A 23,245-nucleotide genomic window follows, 5' to 3' on the forward strand; every position below is an offset into this window, starting at 1 on the left:
AACCTTTCCGGAGATTTGTTCACTCTCATGCAGAGTGCCTAGTTACCCGAGAAGACAGTCGAAAGTAGTACTTGAGTTTTTTCCGGTCTGCAGCCATGCTTGTTTAGCTTGAGCTTAAGATTTGAAATATGCGTGAGAAAATACTTTCATGCTCCCAAGGAAGTGTAGAGTGAGGTGACGAGTAAGCGTGAGAAACTATCGCCCTTTTCCTTGGACTAAAGAAAAGGAGCCGACCGAGTGCGGGCGCTCTTTTGCCCAAAGTGAAAAAACTGCCGCCGGAGCGTAAGAGCTACCCAAAATGGCTGAATCTTTCCGTTTTTCCCTTGAAATTCAAATTAATACACTTGTTGTGTAGACTTGGCTCACATTCAATCATATTATTGACCTTTTTCAACCATACAGCCGGCTAGTGGGTGAACTTTTGGATAAAACCCTCAATACGTTTGTATAGACTTTAATCAGTCATAAAAAACGTTGCTATAATATTTTAAGAAGGCATTTAGACACAAAAGAATCTGGCATCCGCTCAATATTTTCCCCAAATTAGTCGGGACCGAAAATAGCAAACCATTGCATGCGTGACACTGTTCCTACTCAAGCGAACTTGTAAGGTTCATGATCTTAATTGACCCTCTGACAACAAAAAGTAGACGCAATTGTTTTTCGTTTTGTTTAGTTTTATTTACCTTTCTAAACGTTTTCTAATGTCGGAGGAATTTTTCTGGAAATTTGCTCACTGTCCTGCGGTGTGCTTTGGTTACCCACGAATATAGTCCGTAAGGCAATTAGTCGTTCTTTATCACTAACACGATTGGAACTAATTTGGGATAATTGGATTTTCATATTTTGCAAATTTCTCAAAAGTGTTAGGTGCCATATAGCTGAATGTTGCAATATCGGAAATTACTCATAAAAACAATTGTGTAATACAAAAAGAAAAGCAGATAAGATAACATTCGTAGATTAAATCGACCTTACTTCACCATCCAATTATCCCAAATTAGTTCCAATCGTGTTCACATTTGGTAATACATGTGCTTTATTTCTGAATCCTAAGTTGGGCTGATCCAAATGGTAAATCATACACGGCAGAGAAAGTCGTACATTCTCCTTGCTTATGGCAACACTGGTTTATGTGATGATAATTGTTTTCAGGTTTTCATTTGTTTGGTCGACGTATCATCTCAGTCCAGTAATGGTGACGATTCTGAAGCATCCATATTAACATCTTCTTTCTGGTTTTCAATGTCGTTCGACATACCATTATTTACTATAAACAAATCATACACATTAATATGAAGATGGGAAATTCGTAATTGTCAGTCGAGAAGTATAAACAATAAAATCGAAATGCATGTCAACGCAGTACGCTGGAAAATACGTTAATGACGGCAACAACTAAAGAGTTCCTGCTGAATTTCTAAGAGAAGGTATCATTTACATAATGTTGTTCAACACTTTTTTATGTTATACATGTTTGGAATTAAAAGTTATAATCTTTGCTGAGTCTTTCCTCACTTAAAGTTTAATCCATGCGCTTCCGTATTTAAGATTTAAACAAAATGCTACCACAAAAGGTTTGAGACACCTACGAGAGAGAAAGAGTTCCGCAATTCACCTATATTTTAAGTTTAAAGTGGCTGTTAAACCCTTTGTAACTCTACGGAAAATGAAACGTGCAATTTTCTCAAAACACGACAGTGGCAACTTCACTTCGTCTGAAGGTTTCAGAATGAGTCGACATGAGCAGCAAACCACAAATCGGAAAACTGTCCCAATTACGGATTCAACTAAACAAAAAAATCAACTCTAGTATTTAAGACTAGAAGATTATGGTTCTTGAACAAAAATGATGACAGGAATGTACTATGCAAAGAATGAGGAAAATAACAACACTTGGACATGACATTACATTGTCAAGGAGACTCGAACACTGTCAAGTTTTGATGACATAAACATAAACCAATCTGTGTACTGACTGAATAACCGTTAACTACATTAATAAAGACATAGGTTTTGGTGAAAACATTTTTGTATTTCCATAAATGTTCATTTGCATGTTGTCACTAACTACAGGTTGAAAATTACACGTACCCAAGCTGGGGTTTCCTTCAGTTGTATCAGTTGGTAACACAACGATGGCATTGCCTTCTTTAGTTTGCATAGTCTTCAATGAAATCTGAGATGGCTCGAGCGAACCAGGTGCGGGTCCGAGAACAAAGTGCACCTGAAAGAATTTTCATCGTAAAAGCTGATCATTTTCTGATCTGAGTTAACTATAAATCTTGTGAAAATGTACGATAAGTCATAATGATACAACTTTTACAGTAAAAAGTAAATCACTCCTTAAAGTGGCACTCCCACTTGATTATGACCCGAAATCCCCCGAAGGTTTGTTGTTGTGCTGATTGACGATATTCTAGGGAGTCCATAATAAGTTCGAACAGCGCAATTTTACCTCCCAGTGCGAAGACTTTAGGCCTATATGCAGCATTATGCCTTCACTTGAGGTAAGCTTTTTTAAAACTTCTCATTAGTTTTTGTCGTTTTCATTATTCTCAATCACTTCTATTATATTTTTAACCAATACCTCATAGATATCAGTTTTTACGTGTAAAATATTAGCCGCTTCTGATGACTACATTTTGTCGTCTGCCACACAGTTGCGCGTGGTTCGATACAAAGCGGCCGCCGCGTGGTATGCGTGCATAACACGCGGCGGCCGCTATGTATCAACCGCACTTATCTGTGCTAGTCACCTATGCGAATTCTGGTGGAATCAGCAAACTTTGTTTTCCGTTTTTTCTCAGAGTCAGTAAGACTCAGCTTTCCCCAACGGGGCATGACCGATCACCGATGCGGTTAGTACTGTGGCGTACAGCAGCGTTAGCGTAGACTCGTACTCCATAGCTTAGTTGACAATGGCCCCAGTGCCGAACGTTCGATGTTCGGAAGCTGAATTTAGGTGGGCCACCGGAATTCAAACTTTTACTTTTTTGAGGACATGTTTTTATCGATATCTCGCGATCCGCGCGCAGTCGCCACGTCAAATATCGACCGTTGGCATTAAAAACATGTGTTTTAAAAATGTTACCAAGTGGGAGTGCCTCTTTAAAAACTAAAAGCTTTGAAACTAAGGGATGTGGAAAAATCACAAATAACAGTTTTAAATTGAAAAGAACACTTACAGTTGCCACCGACTCGCAATTGAAAATCATAGGCAACATAGATCATTGAAATGCGATATAGCTATTATCATATTGCAACAAAAGCCAACTAACAAAATTTGAACTAATTTGGGATAATTGGATCTTCATATTTTTCAAATTTCCCAAAAATGTTATGTGCTCTATAGCTGAATGTTGCAAAATTACAAATTACTCTAAAAAATAAGTGTATAACTTGAAAAGAAAAGCAGTGAGCTTACATTTGCAGATTAAACATACATTACTTCAGCATCCAATTATCCCAAATTAGTTCCAATCGTGTTAACTATTAATGTCAAAGGTGACTTCTCATGACGCCTATGCATGTTCGTAAATTCTCCACTGCCAAGATGTAACAAACAAAACGAACAAGCAAGGTGAACAGGAAAGATTATGAAAATATATGTCAATACAGTACGACAATTGGATATGATAGACTATAAATTACGTTGATTCAATTCAAAGATCTGTCGGAGCGACAACGATTTCGTAAATTTATATTTGTTGTGACGGAGTACTTATCACGGGCATAAGAAAACATGATACCTGTGTAGGCTTGCAGCATGATATGCCGTCTCTGCAACATCCCCCTAAGCAAGATCGGGTCTGAGAAGTCTGTTGAAGAAAAAGGAAATATCAGGACCTTTTTTTATACTAGCATGAGTATCATGTGATATCCAAATTATGGCAAGGTAAGATGATGAACAGTTATCTTGCATAGTGTAATATATGACGGTTTATTCAATAGCTGTCAAAGCAACCAATTTTGACATTTGATGGTTGATATCTCTGCGATTTAGTGAAACTGGCAAAGAAATACTACTTAAACTCTTAAAGACTTGCTTGGTTGACAACAGTTTATTAATAATACCTGCTAATTGTATCTGCATTATAAGATTTTTGTAAAACTGATACGGCTATAAAGAATTATCTCATGATGCCATCATCATGTAAAATACCCTGCTGAAACTGTCGTGCAAAGATTACTGCTGATCATTTTATAAGATTGTGAATTTATCATATGAATTTACTGCCGAAAATATTATAGAATATATCAAAACTAATGCAAGAAGTTAACAGTGGCCCTGAAAAAAGGCATTAAGATATATAATTTGTTGATAGTCTCAAATGTTCCTGTACTCTGAGCTTTCAGTTAGCTCGACACAATATACAACGCAAAGTTTAATTCACAATGCGTTCATAATACCATTCATGAAACCTTTGTCACAAATATTTGCTCAAATTAATTTTATACAGGTAAATTTCCTGCGAAAATGTTACTGGCAAACACAAGAGGTGAACACTCAGTGCACTATGATGTTTGGCACTAGTATTCCAGGACAACAAGGATCAGCCTTGGAGACGGCCAGCTGTCAAAGCTTGCCCACACAGGTATAATTACCTTCAAATTGTCGTTGCAAATAGAACAAAACCGTGCATTTGACACACATTAACAGTACCTGTATTTCTATTTCATATAGTGATCGATTTTGAGTGGAAGAATGTAACTGTTCTTATGGCCTTGATATGCTATGCCCTCGGGGTCATTGTAAATATCATATTGTAATAAGTATGCATTCTTAATGTCTTGAATATTGCTATCTCTGATGTTTTAGAAATGACATTTTTAAAAACTAAACATGTTAACTTTATGTTCTCATAATCACACTAACCTGGCTGCAACATTTCTTGCAGTTACGGCTACAGAGAATTCCATTTATGAAGGCTGCAATCGCTTCACACACAGCCATCATCAGTATGAAAGTATCAATAGCCTGTTTTTTATGCTTTAAGAATGAAAGAAGAATAATCACTATTAAGACATTTGAATTCACAAGCAGCAAATGGGATTAAAGTTCATATGCAACTCTTCAGATATTTGCATTCAGCTTTATTACAATGCTCACACAAATCATGAAAAAAGTAGCAGAACGACATAATTCTAAAGCTTTTGCCGGTTTGCTATTCTATTTACATTTCTTTATTTACAAGGTCAAGTTCAGGAGCACAAAAATGCAAGTTGCGTTTCGAGGCCACCAGCCCATATGCAAGGGGGTTACAACAGATTGTAATAACGATCACCAAGTACAAATGCATACAGTGAAGCTGAAAATGTTCAAGTTTAGGCATGTGATGTGCATGTATTGATACACAAGATGGTGTCACATACCACTGTCCTTGTACAGTCATAATCTTTATGATCACATCTGTATCTCCAACTGTCCTCAGCGCCCAATCCTACCGCCATGACAGTTACTAACACAACTGCACAGAATGTTGCAGACATAAATGAAAAGATCATTGTAGTCAGCGCCTGTCGATAATAATTGTAGACATTGTGATAATACATATCAAAGCAAATGAGGATGAAAATGAATAAAATAAAAAAATTAAGCATATCCAAAACATACAAATGCCGACAACAATGCAGTAGATATAACATTTTCAGGCACATTTCTGTCCATGAGCGCTATGTAATTTCCCGCCTGACTGCCTATCATATGGGGACAACTCCAGTAAATTGCGTTCAACAGTATGCACGCATACTTGATAAAGAAAATCTCGCCCATAAATATTGAAATATATATCAGCCTTTCTTGAACCTGCATATGCAGTTTTGGTGGAAAGGAATATTCGCACTCTTGGGTAATAAATTTCTAAAGATTCTGGAATAAAAGATTCTTTTGAACAGTTACAGAACAATGATTCCTACCATGTCACTCGTTTTCCTCGTGGCTGATATGATACCAATCAATCCTGTTGTTATTGACTGCAAAATATGTAACATGAAGTTCTGGTCAGAAAACAACATGAATCGTATAGAACGAGTCCTTTGAGTAAAGAAAGGTGCCTACGAAAGTCATGTAAACTACAAGCTTTAAATTTGCCGTTTATATTTATTAAAATACGTATCCCTCTCACCGGAGGAAAGACTGGTAAAATTGAAGTCATATTTTGTTTTTCTTTCGTCTCTTTGATTAACATTCATTAGCAGACATTATAAATCAGCCTTTACATTCTTGTCATTCAATTCACTCGGAAGTCACACCTTTTCTAAAAATATCCTTAAACATTTTCGCTTTATTTTTAATGTTTTCTGATGTTCATTCTATCTTTATTTAGGTCTTTAATTTTTCCTCTTTGCTGTAATCTTCTCTTTGGGTCTGTAAGTCTTTTCTACCACACCAGTATTACACATCTTAACATTGCATTGACATTGCATTGCATTGACGATGTTATAGTACTCCAATCACAGAAAAATATGCTCTATAGTACCCAACACAACATTTCATACATGCCCTGCCAATATTGCCGAGATATTATATTCAACTACCTACCAATACTCCACCATACATTGGTATGCCGAGATGAGCAAAATGACAACCAGTATTAATTGCCACAATGCCTGCGAAGATTAGAATCCCACCAAACAGAATTTGGCTGCAGGCCATCGTTATCAAGGTGAATGATTTAACAGGGGAATTCACATTTCTGCCCTTCGACAGCTTGTCATCGATGGGCTCTTTACCCATCTTGTCTCAATATTTTTTGCCGAGTAAATGTGAATGTTTCTGTATAAAGAGAAATAATATGTAATAATAAGCAGAATGTGACCTGCTGGGTACATTTACAGTAAAAAGAAGTTTTCACATGTAATTTTGAGGAGGTGTGTTGCATAAAGTTTACGGAAGAAGGTACGTAAATGTTTATGAAACAGCTTAAAAGATAGAAAGTAATGTTAAGAATTTTTATAATATTTGATATTGCTGGCCGTCTGATTCTCCCACTTTCATTACCCTTCAAGAACATTCCGAATTGATTTCCGATACCTGAAGTCAAGCATGAAATGCTTAAACTTGAATTGCATTTTCATTAAGCTGGGTAAGTATTGTTGCCAATGTAACTTATCTCATACAGAGGATAATGCACCAAGCTGTCACCGATAAAACAGCAAATGCGACATTATTATAGACAGCAAAAATCTTACTTAAATGTTGATTTAAACATAAAACACATACACAACTAATTAGCGGCAAATATACAAGGACAGTGATTGTTTGTATGAGCATTACAATTTATTAAGGGCCTGTTTTGCCACAATTCAGATAATGAACATGAGAATTTGAATATTAGTCGCGCCAGCGGCTTACTGACTACGCATGCGCTTATTCATAATATACTATGCGAGTAACCGGAAGTGTACCCTTCTTTCTCATTGGGCGCCGCCATGTTTTTTTTTTTTTGAGTACTCGTAAATAAACAAATACGAAACAAATATTATGATATAACATGCCTTTTATAAAATATACCTCTTTTATTAGCCAGTAAATGTTATTATACACTTTGTCGCTGATACAAAGTATCGTTGATACAGATAAACGGAGAAAACTGTCGTGCATATGAACGGGGGCATACGCAAAGAATGCTGGGATTGAATTATAGAATAGCGTCCCCTGTGTCAATAATTAGATTCAAAAAATGCAAGTTTTTAGACGGAACGCTATAGTTTTCAGCTTGCAAGTGGAAGGTGGGCAGTGCGGTTACCATTGCAATGATAAATATTGCATAATACGTCCCTTGTTTAACGCCATAGGCTGTTATCATTGTAAAAATTGCCAATTTTTGTCCAAAATTTTTACACGCTACAGAAAATCTATACCTGCCCTGCTGCAGGTTTGACGTCGTGTAAGTACGTGAACTGCTTTCATCAGAGGGAAACTGGGCATAGTTGTCATATAAACGTTTATGAAGTAACAATTACAGTTTATCATGAATCAATACAAATAACATTGCCAATCTTAACCCCTGGCGCGACACCAAGGGCTGAGCCCTATATAATATTATCAGAATTTATTTTAACTATACAAGTAAATGTTGATCAAGAGCTGCATTAAGGTTTATGATAGGGTGAATTATTTTATCTTCCATATCTCTTGTATAATGTGATCTCTTTGGCACTTCGGGTCTGATGCTAGCTTCACCTAGTGATACAAAGACACATATAGAAATAGGAGAAACTGTATTTGGGTGATAGTATCTATCAATTTTGTCTACGTAGAACAGGTATCTATTTAGTTCTTTGAAAGACTAAAGATCCCTAGTAGCTCAGTCTCAGCGAGTCAAAGGAGTGATCCCCTATCCCTATATAGGAACAGAAACAAGTAGTGGAGAATCCGGGTATATGTATAATTAAGTTAAGGTGATGTGTGGCACTCTTAATCTGCCAAACTTACATCTTTTCGAAAAAGGACTCTTTCTGTATAATTGAAAGTGCACGTTTCTTTTATTCCCTTTACTTTGTCTTCATCACCTAACCGTGAGTATATTTATGTTTATATTTCCAAATGTCTTGTTTTCTCAAATGCTAATATTTCACATTATGATACCACTTTTGTCACTGAAAGTTATTTTTTTTAGGCACAGTAATCACATAGAAATACACCTTGAAAATTGTCTTTACATCATGCAGCGTATGGATATATTCTAGGAATTTGCAAACTTTTATCTTTTGACGTACCAGGCATTACTAGATGGGTCAAATATCCTAAAACGTTGCTCAAAAATTGTCTTAGACCCCAGACAAATAAAAACTAAAAAAAGCGTATTTTAATTGAAATTTTAAAATGGGTTTATGACAAAAGCTGCTCAAGGTTATTCTGTCTATTAAATATTAATAGTTCTATTTATTTATTAACAGAGAACATGACCAACTATGTTCCTCGACAATTGAATTTTGCCCTACTAGACCTTTGGTCGAGAGCAACCTAAAGTTAGGTTGACCCTTTACCAAAAGTTAGGATTTTAGGATACACATATTGCCACAAGTTACAGTAAGCAAACTGGCATGGCCATGGGGCATATCAACATTCAATAAGATGAGGTTTATCACCATCACATAGTTCGAGTCCTTGATGTCTTAATTGAGAGCTTGATGTTGTCATTAATTGCCATTGGCATCTCATTGGACCGGTCAAAAGCTAAGACCTATGACCGGTTTAGGTATTGTCTGGAAGCATTCCTGCCATACAAGCTTGTCACCCTAGCCTGTTATGGTCCTCCATTGTCACACAAGCCAATCACTGAGCATCTTTGACGTGTGAGAGCATGATTATTTTGAATGGGGTTCACAGATTCGCTCCTGGCTGCAAGATTACCATACATATAATTGCTGCTGAAACAGTATGTTATTTTCCATTTCCTCATTTCAAACAATTTTATTTCCATATTTTTAAAACATTTAGTAGAGTAAAAACAGCTGTATGTCAATTACATCGGCCTGAGCTACTTAGGAAGGAATAAGGGTCAAATTAACAAAAGTCGGGCTCCAGATGACCGGAACTTAGGGTCTTTTGACTAGGAACCCAGTCGAACTCATAAAGCTACAATCTCTACGTAGTACCTTTGATCCCTGAGGATCTTTTTTGTACAATCGTCCACAGTAATACGTTTACTGTAAACATACAAGATTACTTTATCTACCATGTTGACATTTGCAAGTACACCTGTCAGGGAGTTAAATCTACCGCCATACATCAATTTCCTCTTGCCTCATGCCCATGTTAAAGCCATGACTTCTGTCAATATATTGTTGCCCCTGCTCATGCTAAAAGTCGGTTAAGATTACTACATTCAGCCAAGTTACCTTACAGGTGAAGCGTTCTCCATATTTGAATCATCGAGTTTGGAAGGAACTTCTGTAAGCACAATTTATCATGTCCGTGCCTGGGGTCCCTCAGCTTGGAACTGTCTTCTGACTACATCGTACCATTCAACAAAGTTTTCTTGTGGGTGAAATGTGAACTTACCTTATTGTTGCAGATAGTTACCCCAATCACCGCAGTCAAAATATACGCACAAACTGTCATGGAGGGATTGTGGATAGTTATAATATTAAAATGGCTTACGTGGTATAAATGTTTATCAAATTTAGTTAATATGTATTGATCATTTGATCTCTGAACCAGAGTGGGTACAAAATCTATGCCTGTGGGCCACAGCTGAAACATCATAATACTGAATGTTCGGGCTGTCCATAGTGTTTTGTGTCGCTGAATTGTTTTCCCTTGACGTGGTGACACGTTGGTGACACATGATGTGAGTGTGATCTCAACCAAACCAGTCACCCATCCATGCAGAGTTCAATTATTAGTGTTAGCACTGATGATCGCAAAGAGATATTCGAGTTTTTATCAAAGTTTAGTGCCTGAAACTAACCTATCAAATAACGGTCTTATCTGACGTTGACGTAATGTAAATATACTCAAACCAGTAATCACACCCTGCCTTGCTACAAATAGAACAAGCTCAAAGTCTCATCAAACCAGTCTGAGACGAGCACAGATAGCGATGACTCAGTACGTACTGTCTACTAGTTTACGCACGAGCAAGTCATCATGTTGAACCAAGCACATAAGAGAGGAATCTATCAACACAGGAGAGTAAACAAAAATCACTGCAGCTTACTTCTGGTATCAACTCTAGAGTCGTTTTCTAATGATACTCCTCATGGTCTATAAAACGACCAACTAAAACAAATCCTTACAAAATCATAGCTCGTTATGTAACTTTGACCAATATGTGAAGGAGTAAGTATTCCGTCATATCGCATCCGACGACCGAAAAAACCCTAAGAGTAAATTCAAACACACTTCGCCCACATTGCTCAAACAGCTTAAAGGTTTCACGATAGCAGTATAAACAATGGGGACTATGCCTAAAAAAAGATTATAAAATAATTTTTGCTTAACTTGTCTTCATTTTGTGCCACAATTAATCGTACAAAACCAAGATGCATTCTGTCATCTAATTGGTACTACAATCAACCAACCTAAAAAGATAGCTGAGCAAAACAAAAACTCATCCGGCAAAGAAAGTACAAAACTGAGAAAGCTGTCGTATAACTAATCAAAGTTGGCGGCTTAAATTAAATAAACCAATATTCTCCTCAAACCAAACTGATGAAAATGGCCATCTACAGTAAATGTTGTTATCGGAACCATGAAACCTTGGAATGGCTAAAAACAGAGAAATAAGATGGGGTATTTCTCGAAACAACCCTTCACAACATGCTTTTCAAACACTGGAAAGCAGGCACAAATATCGATCCGAAATCTGTTACAAAGTCCAAGAAAAATTGACGTTAAACCAAAAGTTCGGATAATCGATCTAAGTGCTTTAAACAAAATCGTTGACAGATTAGTACAGCATTTACTGTAAACACAACGACCACTAACAAAGCTCAAATATGCCCTAACACAAAAATCCATATAAGCGTCTAAAAACTCCTGTCGATACAGGGTCATTTTAATTATGACACCACACACCAGATCGCTCACTATGGAGTCAGTCAAGTGTGACTAACTCCTTCAATAACGAATCTCGCTTCTCCTCTTTTAGGGAAGATGACTTTATCACACAACCAAGCGTAGGGAATACATGACAAGAGAACGAATGATGAAGGAATCCGACTTTGGTTCCAAAACACCGTTGAGACGAATCAGTCAATCATAAAAGCGGTTTATCGGGGACCAAGATCACATGACTAGGGTCAAAGCACTATAGATTCACAGGTGTCTCGCAATGTAAATGATCCTTTTATTCACCATATCACTTGGTAGAGCCGATGTGTGAAGTATCCTTCATTTCCTTTATAAACATTAACACCATGTTAGCATATCAACAAAACACGTTCACAGCAACTAATCACCAATCCAGAGTTCAATTTATTAGTGTTAGAACTGATGATCGCAAAGAGATATTCGAGTGTTTATTCTCCTATGAACAAATTACAATATTGTAAGCTGAAAATCTACAGCCTAAAATATTCATCGCAGCATCTTTCACAAGATCGTTCGAAATAGGCTACTGCAAATTTTGTTCCGAATCATGTACCAGTAAATACCAGACTATTTATCAGAGAAAACATTGATAGAGTGGCAACGGGTATTGTTTAAGGCGTGAAGCGGTTACGTACCCATCAGGTTGCTCTCGCCCCTCTTTTCCGAAGAGTGCCGACCATGAATCCTTCGGTAATTTTCGGATTTTCGCCAATCGTTAAGCGAAAGTATGTTCGGCAAAGTTTGTGTTGTTGTTGTCGTGTGGTGCTGAGCAGAATTGACGTGTTGGCGAAAACGGGAGTGTTCTGAGCTTCAGAAAAGTGAGTTTTACTGTTTAAAAATTCCTCTCATATTTTTATGAATATATAATGAGTGTGTTTGAACCACAATTTGAAAGTCTTTTATCGATACTGTCGGGTTTTACTCAATGGTTTACGGTCAGTCATACTGTCTTTTACACGTGCGTCAAGGGAGGACATGTTTATGAAACTGCTGGCGTGTTATGTTTTGATTGGCGTGAAGGAGTGTTTCTTGCCTGAGAGCTCACAAAGTAACTATGGTTGCTACGCGACTGGCAGTACGATGCCATCTCGTCGTATTTTTCGCATAATCTCGTGTAATTATCAACCAAAGTTTAACACCTTTAAAGCTCATTTTAATATAAAAGCCAATTGTCTACCGAGACGACCATGGAACATAAGGCATGCAAGTGTTGCCACTCTGTCTATGTTCCTCTGTGATTAATCAGAGAAAAGCTCATAATTAATCTATTTACAATTGCGTTTTTAACGAATCTGATCAGAATTCAAATCAGATTAGTGATCCTTCTGTAGGTTCGTTGTCCTAGACCATTTTATCAACCATTACATCTGTTATACGTGTTAGCTGACAATAAAAAAAGCAAACAACCGATAAAATGTTTATTAATTTTATTCAGATTGTAAGGTGACAGCCTAGCATATGATAAATTCACTGAAATTAATAAAAAAAAGAAATCTAGTGTTTGTCGTGATTCTCGAATTACAACCAAATATGAAATTAACATTGATACCTATATTTCAATCAGGCTCCATGTCAACTATCGCATTGATTTGAGCACTCTTAAAATTTCGTTATATCAAGCTATACGAATTTTTTGCTGTGAGAATAATATGAATACAGAACTTTGAACTTTTTCGCATTGGTACATGCATGTAAACCTGCAAATATGGTATTAAACTGGTCAGATAATCAAAGACATACAAGGTAGAACCATACACAGTTGAATTTCTCTACTGTCTATGGTAGAACATACCAGGTCCATGACGCATTTGTTGTTTACAATATTAATTTGGGCTCAATCAATCATACTAAGAGGTGGTATCAGGTGTCAGGGACAGGTAAGTGTACCCTGCAAGCGTGCTACTCCCGTCAGAATTGGTCGAAAATGAAGAAATTTTTGACCGATGCCATTTACTACCATTACTGGATTTTGACCACCGAACGATTGATCTGAACGACATTTAAACTGCCCGCACTTATCAGTTTTCACTGTCAAGGGGGTCTAATAAAAGTCAACACAAGAGCTCTTTTGTAACTGATAACGTCAGCTTGTCTAGACGTATGCTGTCAAAACGATCAACAGGCAACAAGTTCGTTGAGACTCCACTACACTCAAATCTGGTTATCAGTTAATTTTTTGCAAAAAAAATAGGAAGAAAAGTTGAGATTCATGAAAAATTACACGGAAATCGACTTTGGTATTAGGACCAGAATATTGACATAGCACTAGTTAAGTGGAAAGGAATCCCGTGAAAAACTACGAACAGTAACATTGCATATCTATATTGTAGTTTTGTACGTGATTTCTCTTTTCAAGTAACTCGTGCAATGTCAGTATTCAGGTCCGTGTGCCATTAGAGTTGATTTGCGTGTAATTTGTCACGATTCCCACTTTTATTTTAGTTTTTGCTTGCAAAAATTTAACTTGTTTCCAACCTGATTTGCATATAGCGTCAACTAATTTGTTTCCTGTCGATTGTTTTGACAGCAAACTTCTAGACAAGCCGATATTATCAGTTACAAAATAGTTCTTTTTTTGATACTTCTTAACCCCCGGATAGTGAAAACTGACAAGTGCGGGCACATCGTTTTGCCGTCCAAAGCCAATAATGGTTGTAAGAAAACAATCTTAGAAAATGAAAACAATGCAATATTCTGAAAAGCCTTAACTTGATGTTTGTTTTCGATCCCTTTAGATATACACAGTGTATGTTCCTGGCATTCCTTTCTTTAAATTTCGATATATTATCTGGGCTGATTAACAATCATGGTAAGTCAGACACCACACAAAAAAGCGCAGTATTACTAATTAACTTTGTCAATTCCATGAAAAATGGTTATGATGACACTTGTCAGTAGTTGTTGGTTTGGTCGTGGCATAATCTCAGTCCAGTAATGGTGACGATTCTGAAGCATCCATATCATTATCTTCTTCCTGGCTCTCGATGTCCTTAGACACACCACAGTTTACTTTGAACAAATCATACATACATGAAAAATGAGTAACTCGTAGTTGAAAGGTTCAGATACAATAATTAGACCACAATGCAATTCAACATCTTATGTTGGAAAATAAATAAATGCAAGGAACAATTAGAGAGTCAAAACAACATATTATCGACAGTTACTTTAGTGAAAGTTGTTCCACGTTATTTAATATAATGGATTGCTTGGAAAAAAAGTAATAAACTTTTGCTCAGGCTTTTCTCACAGAAATGTTAAGCCTTTCTTTTTTATATTAGAGAGTGAAATCAGGGTTTTCTCCGCAGACTTCAAAATGAGTCGACATTGCAGCAAAGCAAAAACTGTCTCCATGACGAATTCTACTCAAACAAAACATTAAATGTAGAAACAGAAGCTAACGGTCGTCTAACAAAATTGATGACATGAAATACTACCATTACTAAAGTTTCTAAATAGGAGGAAGTACCACAGTATTTTTCAGAAAGTAAAGCATGTACCATGCAAAGAAAGAGGAAACTAACATCCTTTCAACATGGCACTTTTCTAGAAACTTTTTCTCCCGAACATTATCAACCTTATACGATATAAACATAAATGCATCAGTGCATTTGGTGATCAGCCAAGTACTACATGAACAAAGACATAACTTCAGGTGAAAGACATTTTGTATTTCCTGAGCGCTGCTGTTCATTTATATATTTTCTCTAGTGGTTTAAGAGTGCACGTACCTAGATTGGGGTTACCATTTATTGTATCAGTTGGTATCGTAACGATCATGGCATTGCCTTCTCCAGTTGGCATAGTCTTCAATGAAATCTGGGATGGCTCAAGTGAACCAGGTGGAGGGCTAAGATAGACGTTCATCTGAGAAAGAAATTTCACAATACATGCTGCTGAATATTAATTTCTGCTTGAAGTCACCTATAAATTTAACTTTGAAAATAAAAACTTCAAGGTATTGCTGATTATCTTTCGCGAGTCTAACACGTGTTAAAATAATCCAAACATAGTTCAGTAAAAAGTGCTTTACTCCTTGAAACCTCGCAACCTTGAACAAATACACAAGGAAAAAATAATAAAAACGCTTAGAGTTTCAACAACCATATAAAGCCCTTTGACAATCAAAAGGCAGACTCAAGGTTTAGCTTATACGTGTACAGTAACTAGCTTAAATGTAAATATTTACTTTTTGTGGCGTGTACATGTTTTGAGATTTTAAGATCCTAAATAAAAACCCGGGGCTCATCGTGCAAATTGTGGTACTAGAGAAACCAATGACCCAATATTTACCGATATTTGAAATAAAAAATGGCCGCCATCCATGTGTTGACGTTATGTTGAAAAATTGAATTGTTGATTTTCACATACCTAGGACGGTAAATATGAGCCCCTACACATGATACCAGAAAAAGATGGTAAATGTTGAGAGTCCGAATATCTGCCATCGAGATGCACAATACCTCAACTTTAAACTCTTTGCACAAAAAAGCTAAAAGAATGTACTTTTCTCAACTGCTTTATGTAAGCAGGAAAAACAAACTGGTTACTGGTCAATTCTAATACGTATACGAATATGGATAAAAATATGTCTTCAAGGTTCTAACCCATATTACCGGTATGTTTGTAAAAGTGTAATGTGTAAGGTTAACGTATAGTACATTTAAATTTAAACTCCCAGAACGAAAAAAGACGGAACTTTTGTCCATGCTTCGAATGCTCATTAAAAGCAAAAATGTAGAATGCGAAAATGTGTGTGGCGATACAGTGTGACATTGAAAGAATACAGAACATATAAAAGTTGTCTTTTTGAACGTAACGTTTTGGCAGCGGGACAATTATTTGCGTCAACCATTATTTGCTTTAACAGGCCCCCGTTTACGGAGCATAAGAAAACACAATACCTGTGTAGGCTTGCAGCATGATGTGCCATCTTCGCAACATCCCTTCATGCAAGATCGAATCTGAGAAGTCTGTTGTAGAAATACTAAGTATCAATAATTCATAATGCTCATGTATAATCAACACAGTGTATCGTGTGTCAACTGATCATGAACATTTGGTGATCTTAGAAGGAAGTCAAAAGGTCGACTAGAAAAATCAATACATCTTGATGATAATCTTACATTCCCTTATAAAGTTGATACAACAAATTTAAGCAAAGCAGCCTTCACCTACTAAAATATTTTATATAAGCCTTTTCTAAACTGGTCTTTGGAAATTTGCACTGTACACAGTTCATTCGAGCACGCCTAATGACTAACCATAAAGTCTTTGTAAAGTGTTATTTAATATTGACTATGTTGCTTAATTAATGTCCATGGAAAATGGGAAATGGATGATAGAGTAGGTAAGCACTGTGATAATGTACTTTGAGAAGATGCCCTGGCGTGTGGAAATTCCATGGCAATAACAATCAGATCTAAACGGACATGTATCTTTCCAAAGTTGCCTACCCAGGCCTACGGTTACCTCCAAACTGTAGTAAGCAAAACGGGAAAAGACTGACTGTGAATGTGACGAACTTCAACTATAGATCTATATCAATATGATACAATTTCTCGTTTGTTGCAAAAACCTAATCGATGCTATCATCTCGACACATCATGCAATTGAGAACTTATTATCAGTGTAACTTCCTTGAAGTGTTTGCACTTACTCCTATGGGTAATGTTATTCCTGATAATTTAGCAAGACATTTTTTTTTTCAAAAATAACAGACATGTATATTTATGTTAGTATACTCACCATAACCTGCATGCAACATTTCTTGCGGCGGCATTGACACAGAACCCTGCTGCAAAGAATCCCATTTATGAAGGCAATCACTCCCTCACATACGGCCATCATCAGTATGAAAGTATCAATGGCCTGTCGTTTATGCTGACAGGAGTGAAAGAAGACCAATTAATATCAACATTTCCGATAATCTAAAGTGGCAACTCGAATCTCAAAAGTTTTTAGCTATGACCTGTGCATTGGCATAATGTAATAGACTTACACTGATGAGAAATGCATCATTGTTCTTAGTAAACACTTTCACTTTACACCATGATATATTTAGTTACAGTGTAGTCAAGATACTTTACATGAGTAGGGACATTGTTCACATGGTAGGATAGTTTGCAGGTTTAGAGTGCACTCAGCTTTGCACAATGTTTTCCAGTCATTAAGTAGCTCCCATTATTAGCGAACTGACTGATCCCATGGACACTACTTTTTCTACGTCAATGAATATAAATGAGGCACTCATATCAAAATGTGATAAACTAATCTATGTTCATTTGATAACACAAGTAACAAAGAATTTACACTTTGTACCCACAAAGTAACAATTATTCAACATGTGGCCGTTGTAAAATGCTGTCTATAATCTGATTTGCTGAGGGAAGAGAGGATATAATATGAGGTTATCCCACGATATCAGCGCTTGGTTGGGACGTTTTGTCACGAGTGAGGGTGCGAGCCGCATCACACGAGTCGAAGACGAGTGTGATGCGGCGCGCACCCTCACGAGTGGCAATGCGTCCCAACCAAGCGCTGATATCGTGGGATAACCGATTTATCATATGCCCATGACCGTAAATTTATGTAAAAGCTAATTAAAATTAAAGAAATTTTATAACTTTTTGTCAGTCTTTCGAAGGGACTATGTTTTTATATCTGGTCGGAGCGCATTGATACATGTTTTTTACAACAGCTGATCAAGTCGTCGATCGCATCGTGTCGATTGTATACAGTCTAAACAGGATTATTTCAGCGCAATTTACCACAGTTCAGAAAAGGAATGGAGCCAATTTACTTATTCTGGTCACCGTCCCGGTGTTCTGGTGGATAATTATTACATGGACAATATTGTAAGTTTGAATTCACTTAAATAACTCTTGCTGAAACATGGCTGACGTGAACAGGAACGACGAAGTAGCGCGAAATACAACAGATTGTAAACATCAACTTTTAATTTTCTACAACAACCTGTCCTGTAACTCTCTTTAGATCTGAAATAAAGGAACGTTAAATTCATATGTACTAGTAATATGTTTCGTTTTATATCGGTAAATTTTGATTGAAGTGAAAAAGATGGATTTGATCGTTAAATGCAAGATGAACATCATGACATCAAAATCGGAAATAAACAACAATTGATGACGTATAACGTGCCGTATCAGACCGATGTTTTACGTTCCACGTCACGACGCGTCAGAGGAGACACGGATACGGTCATGGGTATATGATAAAAAATAATGTCAACATGTACACCTTGTACAAACATCTATAGTGTCGCTTTAGGTGAGAAAGATAAGCTTGTACACACAACAAAAGGCTATATTGATGTACTTAACAATCACATTGTTCTTTAATGCATTGGCCTGACTGTAACTGTATTTTCATATGACATCTCCCTCTCCTAGCTTTTGTTAATTCGGGGGTGTGTTTTGGTCTAATTTCTCTTATTTTTCTCAAACCTAGTGTACCTCTATGTTACAAAAGCCTAGATAAGGGGTATTTAAAATTTGGCGGAACAAGCATGAGTACCAATTCATCCAATGACTGGCACCGCTTAAGCCCACGTTTACCATTTGCTAATACTCAAAACGTGGGTATTCTTTTGTCTTTGATAAATTGTCCACCATAAATCCAGAGTTCGTAAACCTGATCCTAATAATGGTGTACAGTTAATACTCTGTATCAGATATACTACTATTAATGCGACACTATCATCAACAGAGTTATCGATCTAACTGAAGATTTATTTTCTTTGCTGGTTTCCATAAGATAGAAGTATAATATGTAAATTTCATGAAAATAAAAGATGGTGCCACATACCACAGTTTTATTGACTTGCTGTTTACAGGTATAATTATAGTTGTAATGACTGTCCTTACATCTCTCGAAGTACTTCCAACTATCCTCGGCATCCAAAGCCACGGCCATGACAGTAACTAATACTACTGCACAGAATGTTGCAGACGTAAATGATAAGACCATCGTGGTCAAGGTCTGTGAATTTCAAAAGTCAAATAAAGATGACTTTAAGTTTAATGAAAAGTTTTATCAACGCAAACTGGTAATATAACAATGGAACGGAATAATTGAAACATGGTATAAGATTCACTATGTAGCTCGTCATACCGAAAATCAATCAGGCAGTAGATGAAACGTGTGTTTGGCAGATGTTCGTCAGCGAGCGATCTGTAATATCTGGCTTGTTTGCGCAAAATGTTTGAACAACTTTGGAAGACATCGTTTCCATTCAAAATACGGATAATTGGGAAAACTAAGCCAAGAAGTATTGAAATATATTTGTTTCGATTTTGTTAACAAGCGGATTTTGAACGTTCATGGATGTACAGTTACAGAAAGACAATTGGCTAACTTTCTACAATCGAAATAGACTTTTTAAAACTAGGGTAAGTTGATCAAGCTCTTTATAACCCTGATTCGTTTTGAGAATCAATGATTCTTACCATGTTACCCGTCTTCCATATTGCCGATATTATACCAATCAATCCTGTTATTATTGCCTGCAAAGATGTGATATACAAAATCGGTTAAAAAGGAATTATTTCGTTTTATTCAATAAATCTCTGAGATTCAGAAGTATTCTTACGAATTATTTAAGGCTGAAGACTAATAACATAAGACTTTCGTGTTCATGGTCGAACATAATATACAACCCTCTGTCCCCATGGGTAATCCTGTCACAATTAAAGTTAAACCTTTGTACTCTTCAAAATCAATTCACTCATTGATGTGATCAATATGCTTTTTCATCAGTATTACAAGAGCCGCATGTTCCAGCTTTGCGACCACCTTAAAATCTTTGGGATTTTTGTTGCCAGCATTCAACTCCCACACTGTCTGATACTGTGTTATAGCACGTGAATCCGTCCAAACATAAATCTGTATATTATATTCGTTGTTCCCAACTACTCGTCATCCACGCCCCCGTAGACTGCCAGGGTCCACTTGTTGAATACTCACCAACACTCCACCGTACATTGGTAAACCAACGTGAGCAAAGTAGCACTCAGTTTTCACCGCCACAGTCCCTGCGTAGATTAAAACACCTCCCAACAGAGTTTGAGTGAAGGCAATCGCGACCAACGTTGATGATTTAACAGGAGGCTTAGCATTCTTCTCAGGAACATGTTCATCAAGGGGCACCTTATCCATCTTGTCTCAATTTGCCTTTGCCAAAGAAAAGTTTGTCTTAAGAGAGAAAATAGATTTATGAGCTGAAAAACGCTGAATATGCCACCCTCAGACAGTCTTTCGGAGAACATAAAACATCTGACTTTTTACTGTCAAAACAAGATTTTATATGCAATTCTAGTACGTTTAATGTATACAAAATTAAGATGTATAGAAAACTACAAAAAGTAGAAAGTAATGTCAATTGTAAGATCTGTTTTAAGCTGAGATGTTCTTGACTTTTCGATGATCATACATGAAATGATCAATCTATTACAAGGCAAGAGTATTCTGCAGAAAAATAGTGCCAGATCTCTAGCTTTAGACACTGTTATGCAACTCTAGGAATACCTATTCCAGTCGTAGAGACTCAACTCTTTCTTAGTGATAGTCATTTGGACAGGTGTATGCGGATGCATTCCACTTCTTCTCTGGGATAAACATAATTTAATAAAATATTTTTACACGTTGATTTTTCATAGAATATTTTTTAAATATTCATCTGTTAAATCTGGCCAAAGAAGAGAGCATTGTATTTTCTAGATCCCTCCCGATTGAATGTTACATATTATTTGTTCTGTATCAGTTTCAAATTGTTTACAAATATGGTTCACCTTAAAAAATACAAAATACTGACATATCAGTACATATGTTTATATATTCTATAACGGGAACACGCAAATTGAAGCTGACAAATGAAATATGACTTGGACTGTTGCAAAATAAACAACAAAATCGAATTTCTATCTGCTTGATGATACATTGTCCATGGTAGATCAGTTAAAATGAATACTGACCAGTAGAAATGCTTATCAAGTTGGTTCCACCCCGCTTGGACTCTGCCCAGCAAGATCTTTGGTCGAGAGGAAGCAAACGTCAGTTTGACCCTTTACTTTAAAGTTCAGAAAGTTTGCACTTAATACTAAACACACCAAAATTACAAGGTGATAACAGTATACGCATTGCAAGATTATCATTTAGTTATTAGGGATTTTGTTAGCATCAATCACATTACTTTGTGCCCATGTCCACACTTTAATTGTGTCACTTATTGACAAAAAGGGTCTCACGGGGTTTGTTCAAAGATAAGGCCAAAGGTTTATGTGTGGAAGCACCGCTGACCTACAAGCTTCAAACAAAGATCTGTAATAGTGTTCCGTTCTCAATTAAGTAAATAATTGTGCTATTTTTACAATTCTCATCAGGGTTACTAGAAAATCGATTGGAAGGTCCAATTATGACTGAGGGATCACTGCACATGTAAGTGGACTTGCTGAAAGGCTTTTTATGTCGATTAGGGTTCAGTGAGCCACTTGTTATCAGATGGGTTACAACGAATGAGGATCAGACTAAATATTGTTGATCCGAGTTCAGGGCCCACTTATCTCATGTTGTTTTGACCAGGAACCTAGTTGGACATATATTGATATAATGTATACAAAGTACCTTTGAATTTTAAGAGTCTTAACTATCTAACTGTTTGAAATAACACAAAAGACTATACAACGAAACGATTACTTTATACACCGTCTGTTCACTGTTACTGTATACAGGTAAATAAATCTCCTTGAATACATACATAGGGCTCCTCTTGTTTGATGGCCAATGTTTGAGCCATGCACTATAGAAAAAACTAAAATGAGAGCATTTTGTCATGTCAATACAGTCCTCCAGGCTTGAACTGTGTTCAGTGTAGACTCTTCAACAAAGTTACCTCATAAGCGAAATGTAAACTAGTCCTACCTTCTATATCTCGTATAAACCCAGCTTCAACAGTCAACACAGAAGCTCTTGCTGTGATTGTGACTGTCGAATTTGTAGCTTTCTGGGTGTAAATACTTAACTAAGTTTGATGATGTTTATCAAAAATTGGATATCTGCCACAAAAGTACAATTGTCTGTGCAATGTAGGCCAGAGGCAACACTTCACAATACTGAACTATTCATGACGTTTTGTTTTTCTACTGAGTCGGTTTCCTTCACGTGGACACACATTTGTGACACATGATGTGGACGTGATATCGATTTGAACGAGTACGCAATCATCCAGACTTCCATCAGGTATTATTGATGATGGCGAAGTGTTCACCCAATTATTAACAGAGTTCACCATTGTGTGCTTAACATGCAAAGTCCACCAGGTTCGTTAATGCATCTCTCATGAGGATATGTTTAAAATGGTGTGATTTAGGCACCAGCAAATACTGGTTTATAGGTACAAAATATGACTTAATCAAAATTAGCTGTGGGTATAGGTCTTTCCTTTGACTGTCATGGACTATCTTACAACCTCTGTACAAAGCATCATACAATAAAATAGACCTAAAAACTGATAATATTACAAATACATTAAATTTATGTAGCTCTGTAATATTAAATAAATAACGAAATTTAATATAACTGAAGACATCTTTTATATTTCTCAACGCACTTGCCAACTGGCTTACCGCCATATGAAGACAATATTTGTACTTAAAGATAAGGAATTTGTAAAGTTGATTGCAT

At 36.5% G+C, this 23,245-nt stretch overlaps 2 protein-coding genes across 4 annotated transcripts; both read right to left on the reverse strand.

The window, feature by feature from the left end:
- Positions 1-191: 191 nt before the first annotated feature.
- Positions 192-10,174, reverse strand: LOC139121361 (uncharacterized). The gene is made up of 8 exons (XM_070686185.1): positions 10,013-10,174; positions 6,545-6,778; positions 5,920-5,976; positions 5,377-5,520; positions 4,880-4,993; positions 3,753-3,821; positions 2,095-2,227; positions 192-1,270 (listed from the first exon to the last, which is right to left on the reverse strand). Exons 2-8 carry the CDS (start codon positions 6,737-6,739, stop codon positions 1,185-1,187), a joined length of 798 nt encoding a protein of 265 aa, XP_070542286.1. The 5' UTR covers positions 6,740-6,778; positions 10,013-10,174; the 3' UTR covers positions 192-1,184.
- A 3,496-nt stretch (positions 10,175-13,670) lies between these two features.
- Positions 13,671-22,591, reverse strand: LOC139121379 (uncharacterized). Of its 3 annotated transcripts, XM_070686214.1 has the most exons (9): positions 22,484-22,591; positions 21,538-21,593; positions 20,531-20,758; positions 20,014-20,070; positions 19,373-19,546; positions 17,294-17,428; positions 16,450-16,518; positions 15,277-15,412; positions 13,671-14,554 (listed from the first exon to the last, which is right to left on the reverse strand). In XM_070686214.1, exons 3-9 carry the CDS (start codon positions 20,720-20,722, stop codon positions 14,469-14,471), a joined length of 849 nt encoding a protein of 282 aa, XP_070542315.1. In that variant the 5' UTR covers positions 20,723-20,758; positions 21,538-21,593; positions 22,484-22,591; the 3' UTR covers positions 13,671-14,468. The 3 variants fall into 3 exon arrangements, with proteins under 3 accessions (XP_070542315.1, XP_070542306.1, XP_070542324.1); XM_070686205.1 differs by lacking the exon at positions 21,538-21,593 and having other exon boundaries at positions 20,531-20,737; XM_070686223.1 differs by lacking the exon at positions 21,538-21,593.
- Positions 22,592-23,245: the final 654 nt, after the last annotated feature.

Source organism: Ptychodera flava, chromosome 2, assembly GCF_041260155.1.
Source record: "Ptychodera flava strain L36383 chromosome 2, AS_Pfla_20210202, whole genome shotgun sequence".
Taxonomy (NCBI): Eukaryota; Metazoa; Hemichordata; class Enteropneusta; family Ptychoderidae; genus Ptychodera; species Ptychodera flava.

Excerpts from the sequence above, each read along its gene's own strand:
- LOC139121361 (XM_070686185.1), bottom strand. The coding sequence starts at position 6,739 with ATGGGTAAAGAGCCCATCGATGACAAGCTGTCGAAGGGCAGAAATGTG. Across the intron at positions 5,977-6,544 it reads CAATGTATGGTGGAGTATTG|TCAATAACAACAGGATTGAT; the intron begins GTAGGTAGTTGA and ends CATATTTTGCAG. Across the intron at positions 3,822-4,879 it reads GCAAGAAATGTTGCAGCCAG|ACTTCTCAGACCCGATCTTG; the intron begins GTTAGTGTGATT and ends TTTCTTCAACAG.
- LOC139121379 (XM_070686205.1), bottom strand. The coding sequence starts at position 20,722 with ATGGATAAGGTGCCCCTTGATGAACATGTTCCTGAGAAGAATGCTAAG. Across the intron at positions 20,071-20,530 it reads CAATGTACGGTGGAGTGTTG|GCAATAATAACAGGATTGAT; the intron begins GTGAGTATTCAA and ends ACATCTTTGCAG. Across the intron at positions 15,413-16,449 it reads CATGCTGCAAGCCTACACAG|ATGAACGTCTATCTTAGCCC; the intron begins GTATTGTGTTTT and ends TTTCTTTCTCAG.